Genomic DNA, 6,081 nt, shown 5'->3' on the forward strand with positions numbered 1-6,081 from the left:
GTTAATAGTACCGGCAGACTAGACGTACTGGTAGCACATCTGTTCCCCGAGATTGCAATAACACCAAGGTGGTGATTTCACCAAGGTAACATGCCCCAGGGGGGGGGGACTGTTCAAGGTACAGTTGAATACAGCTCGCTGTGTAAGTAAGTCTATTAAATATAACTAGTTGAATTTCCTGCAGGGGTTATCTCAGTTCACTTTTAATTTAAGAGAAAAAATATCAGTTGTCACTCTCTTGAAAATTCCTTTACGTGTTTTTATTATAATCGGTGACTTTCATCTAAATCTTTTAATATAAATGCAATTCCTCAATAAAAAAATTTTTAAGGCTTTCTTTACAAAATTTCAAAAATAGAAAATTTTAAAAATCAAGAAAAGGAATTTTTCAAGGAAAAAAGGGAATTTATTTGTAAAATTTTTAGAAAAACAGAAATTTTTACAAAAATTTCTATGAAAAGAAATTTCCTGAAAATTTTCTATAAATAGAGACATTTGAAAAAAAATTTCATAGAAACAGAAATAATCTGAAAATTTCTATAGAAAAGAGAACATATTCTAAAATTCTATTAAACCAGAAATTTTCTGAAAATTCTACAAAAAAAGAAAAATTTTACGGAAATTCTAAATGGCTGGACCGATTTTCCTGAAATTTTCACAGTGTCTTTCTGTGTAACTGAAAGGCTACTTTCTATTTTAAAATTTCATGGGCAAAGTTCAAAATAAGTATTAAAAGTCGCATATTTTAGAAACTGCAAGCGTTAGAGTCCTCAAATTTTGTATGGACAACATTGACATCCATAAGAATATTTTTGGAAAATGGATGGAATGGCTATAGTGGGCGTGGCACTTCCATATGAAGAAACTATTAAGTCAGTATATCTAAGAAAAAGAGAAAATATTCAAGTATTTTCTTTAAAAAAAGTAAAATTATCTGAAAATTTTCTATAGAAAAACAGTGTGAGAAAATTTTCTACAAAAACTTTTTACTTTAACTTTAGTCTTTGATGTTTGCATTTAATTTTAACCCCATTTCAACAGTAGAACTAACATTTAAAATTAAAGTTAAACAAAAAAATTTTAAAAGCTAAATAAATAACAACACCTTAATAACTTAAAACTACTACTATTGTTGTTGTCAAGAAAAACAAATACATTTGATATTTATATATATGTAGACAACAGTTGTTGTCTGCATATACATTTAAATAAAAATACACCTGTAAAAGTAAACAAACTAAACCAAAACAGAAAAATCTTTGTGTGAATTCACTTGTTCAAGTCACCGCTTATTTATACGGTAGTTTTTTCTTATCCTTACGCACGACTAACACTATTGTTGACATGCATATAAAAATTCTGATTCAAACCAAAACAAATATCTTTATATATATATATATATATATATGGAAAATAAAAAAGAAAAGCTTTAAAAAACCAAACAATCTTGTGACATTATTGTCAACATGTGTTTGTTTTTTTTCTAGAAAAAATAACGAAAATACCTAAACAACCTGTTCACTTGAATGAAAGAAATCTTGAATGTCTTAGTGGTGTTGGCAATAGTAAGTTGCATGAGTGTTGTTTTATTCCACATTTCTTTACATTCATGTTGCCGTTTAGTGTTTTGTCTTTCCTTAACAAAGGATTAAATTGTATGTTTGTTTATTTAGTTGTTTTGTTATTATTGTTGTCATCTTATCCTGCTTGATTTTTGTGTTTTTTTTTTGTATCTTCATGTTGACATTTGTTGTTTGTTAAACATTTTACTTGTGTTACGTGTTTTTGTTATTCTGCATTTATTTATGCAAGTCATGCTTCTTTTGATATTGTTAAGAAATTTTGATTTGATTTTATTTCGCACCATATCAACATGACAACAGTAAATTGAAGAGGAGGTTGGTTAATATAGAAAAAATAAATAAAATAGATAATTTTTTCAGTTGAATTGATAAGAGACCAGAAAATTAGGGGTCATTGTTTAGAGGGAAAACTAAATCGTTTAACTAAACTTAGCAGATAGAAGAGCTTAGAAATAAAAAAACTATAGAAATAATGACAGAAAATTCTTAGTTATGACATGGTTAAAAAAATTTTTTTTTCGAAAATTTTTAATAGTAAAGAATTTTTCCGAAAATGTTTTATAGTAAAGAGAATTTTTTTAAAATTTTTCTATAGAAAGAAGAATTTTTTCGAAAATTTTTCTATAGAAAGAAGAATTTTTTCGAAAATTTTCTATAGAAAAGAGAATTTTTCCGAAAATGAATATTAAAATTGTGGCCTAAAGCTTTTCACATAAATTAAAAGTTTGCCTTATGTAACATGTTGTTTTACAACAAACAGAGACAAGGCGTTATATTTCTATAAACAAAAGATAAATTAAAGATAAAATCGGAAAATAATTTTCTACAGAAGAGTACATTTTTCTCTAGTTTTCCAAAAAAAAAATATGAAAAAAAAGTTTTTCCAAAAATATTCCAAGAAAAGAACATTTCTATAGCAGAGAACATTTTTTCGGATATTTTCTATTAATAAGAACATTTTTTCAAACATTTTTTTTATTATTATAGAAGAGAACATTTTTCAAAAATTTTTTATTAAAAAGAATTTTTTCCAAAAATTTTCTAGAGGAATGAACATTCTTCCGAAAATTTTCTATTAAGAAAAAAAATATTTCCAAAAATGTTCAATTAAAAAGAAAATTTTTCTTAGAAAAGCGAATTTTGACTAAAATTTTCTATAAAGAAAAAAATCCGAAAATTTTCTAAAGATAAAAACCTTTTTTTAAACTTTCTAATCTTTCCGAAAATTCTCTTATGAAAACATAGTTTCTCACTAAAATTTCCTAAAAAATAAAACTTTTCTTAAAAACTGCTAAAGAAAATAAAGTTTTTCAAAACATTTTTAAAAGAAAAGAAAGTTTTTCAAAAATTTTTCTATAAAGAAAAGAAAATTTTTTCAAAAATTTTCTAAAGAAAAGAAAACTTTTCCAAAAAATTTTTAAAGAAAAGAAATTTTTTCATAGAAAAGAGAAAAGAAAAAAGAAAAATTTTCTAGAGAAAAGAAAACTTTTCCAAAAAAATTTTTAAAGAAAAGAAATTTTTTCATAGAAAAGAGAATTTTTACTAAACAAAATCTTTCCGAAAATTTTCTTATGAAAAGAAAGGTTTTCACAAAAATGTCCTAAAAAGTAAATTCTTCCGAAAAATTGCTAAAAAATAAAGTTTTTTCAAAAATTTTTAAAAGAAAAGAAAGTTTTTCAAAATATTTTTGTATAGAAAAGAAAAATTTTCTTAAGAAGAGAAAGCTTTCCCAAAAAAATGTTTAAAGAAAAGGAAATTTTCCATAGAAAAAAGAGACTTTTTACGAAAATTTTCCATAGGAAAGATAACTATAAATTTTCCGAAAATTTTCTAAAGAAAATAAAAATTTTTCTAAAAAAAAGAAAAATTTTCCGAAAATTTTCTAAATAAAAGAAACTTTTTCCGAAAATTTTCTAAATAAAAGAAACTTTTTCCGAAAATTTTGTAAATAAAAGAATTTTTTTCGAAAAATTTCTAATGAAAACAAAATTTTTCCGAAAAATTTCTAAAGAAAAGAAAAAATCTAAAGAAATACATTTTTTCCGAAAATTTTCTAAAGAAAAGAGAATTTTTCTGAAAATTTTCCAAACAAAAGTGAACTTTTCCAAAAATGTCTAAAAAGAAAATTTTTCCGAAATTTTTCTAAAGTAAAGAGAATTTTTTTAAAGAAAAGAGAATTTTTTTTTGAAAATTTTCTAATAGAAAGAAAGTTTTTCCAAAATTTTTCTATAGAAAATAAAAATTTTCCAAAAGTTTTCTATATAAAAGAGAATTTTTACGAAAATTTTCTATAGATGAAACGAGAAATTTTTCTATAAAAAGAAAAAATTTCAGTATGGAGAAATTTTCTATAAAAAATATCCGAAAATTTTCTACAACCAAAGAAAATATTCTATAAGAAATGTAATTTTAGAAAATTTTTATAAAATTTTCAAATTGAAAGAGAGATTTTGTGGTCACAGGATACCTGTCTGATTGAAAGCAAAAATAACAAAACAGTTATATCTATTAATTTTGTAGAAGTGTGTACATAGATTTTAAAGCTTTTATGGATTAAAAAGCTTTAAACGCTAATTTTCTTATTGTCTATGCAATTATTTAGGATTCCACAGTCGTTCAAGAGAAAAAAGTTTTTGTAAGACAATTTAACATAATTATAGCACAGAGCTTTTTATGTTAATTCCATCACTACTGTAAACATTATGAATGAGGCCTAGTAACAGAAAAGCTCTTGCCAGTTATCGACCAAACATTGCTCTAGTTTCAATTGAAGTTTGAAACAACAAGTAACAAAAATTCCATCACATAAAATTACTTTTTATATACATATTTTTTCGTTAAAAAAATCTTCAAATGTCCTTAACGGAAAAGAATTCCTATTGGACGCGAGTTGTAGAGGATATTGAGAGGAAAGCGCGTTGGCAAAGCAAAAAGGATGTTATTAGAAAATATGATTTTTCAGTGACATTGCCCAAAAATCTACGCAAACGAGTGGCAAAAATATTACCCTATGAATATGATGAATATGACAAGCATGTGTTTATAACTGAATCGGAAATGGAGACACCAATATCCTATGGGGGTGATGATGACGATGAAGAGGACGAGGGAAAACAGCAAAAGGCGAATAAGGTTAGTTTGATGTTTTTGAAAATTAAATTCATAAACGTAAGTTTCTATTTTATAGTCTGACTTTTTCAATGAAAGCACCTGCTCGGAAATTGAACATTTGGAGCATGAGTATCCCAAATTTGTTTTAAATATGGACAAACCTTTGGAACATAAATCAAAAACGAAAAAGAAACGTAATTGGTGTTCTACCTATATATGCAAACCACGTAAAGAACGTGTAAGATGGGATTCGAAAATCTATGATTTGGAACGTAGCATTTGGGAAAAGACTTTAGATGAACAGGCCGAACAACTTATGGATGCTGTAAGTAGAATCTTAAAGTAGTAAGGACAATAACATTCTATGTAAGTTTTATTGTAGTCTGCAGAACGCTTTACCGAATGGATAAATTCTTTAGGCAGTAATAGAGATTCGGATATTTCTAAGGAAAAGCTAAAAGCTTTATTTTCAATAGAAGGAGACCGCACGCTTTTAGCTTCTATACTAACCGAACCTAAAGAGGTAAAAGCAATTGCTAAAACCGTTGCAGACAAATGGAATTTGCCAGAGGTGAGTAGTAGAACAATCAACCACATCAAGGACAACAACCCTTAACAAATTTCAGTAACATTGCTATCACCCTTATTTATACATCCTTTAAATGCTACTACTTTCCCCTAGATGGCCATTGAATTGAAATATGAAAACTATATACGTGACCGTTTGAAAAATGTACCCAAGAAAATCAACACTGTGGCTTTCGGACGCACCATACCGGTAAAGGATAGACCTTGGATGCCAGCCGATAGCGATGACCCTATTGCTACTGTTTACCCCGAGGAATTGTTGTCATTGGAAAAACTTTTCAAGGGCATAACACATTTACGTTCTACCAAAGAGTTGGCTGAGTTTTATAAGAAACGTCCTGGTTTAGAGAAACCTCGTTATTTAGTTTCTGCTGGTTTGTTTAAGAGCAAAACTAAAACACAAGCGGCTACGGAAGTTCCCTTGTACGAACGTTTGAAATTGAAGTATTAGAGAAAAAATTTATCGTCCTTATTAAATTAGCCTTTATATATTTTTGTATATTTAAAACTTGTTTTATTTAACCAATTTTATATTTTGTCATAATTTTCTGGATCGGCAGTTTTGAATTTTAGAAAATTTTTAGATCATAAATGAGGAAATTCTCCAGTTCCAATAAATTTTTAGTTACATTCTTGCTCAGTACTAATTCAGATTCAATTCAGTTCTAGTTCAGCTCTAGTTCAGTTCTTCTTCAGTTCTAGTTCAGTTCTAGTTCAGTTCTAGTTCAGTTCTAGTTCAGTTCTAGTTGAGTTCTAGTTGAGTTCTAGTTGAGTTCTAGTTGAGTTCTAGTTGAGTTCT

At 26.9% G+C, this 6,081-nt stretch overlaps 1 protein-coding gene across 1 annotated transcript; it reads left to right on the forward strand.

The window, feature by feature from the left end:
• Positions 1-4,338: 4,338 nt before the first annotated feature.
• Positions 4,339-5,781, forward strand: LOC111687396. Its single transcript, XM_023449834.2, has 4 exons — positions 4,339-4,715; positions 4,771-5,019; positions 5,077-5,265; positions 5,377-5,781. Exons 1-4 carry the CDS (start codon positions 4,437-4,439, stop codon positions 5,731-5,733), a joined length of 1,074 nt encoding a protein of 357 aa, XP_023305602.2. The 5' UTR covers positions 4,339-4,436; the 3' UTR covers positions 5,734-5,781.
• The last annotated feature ends 300 nt before the right edge of the window (positions 5,782-6,081 follow it).

This window comes from Lucilia cuprina, chromosome 3 (assembly GCF_022045245.1).
Source record: "Lucilia cuprina isolate Lc7/37 chromosome 3, ASM2204524v1, whole genome shotgun sequence".
Taxonomy (NCBI): domain Eukaryota; kingdom Metazoa; phylum Arthropoda; class Insecta; order Diptera; family Calliphoridae; genus Lucilia; species Lucilia cuprina.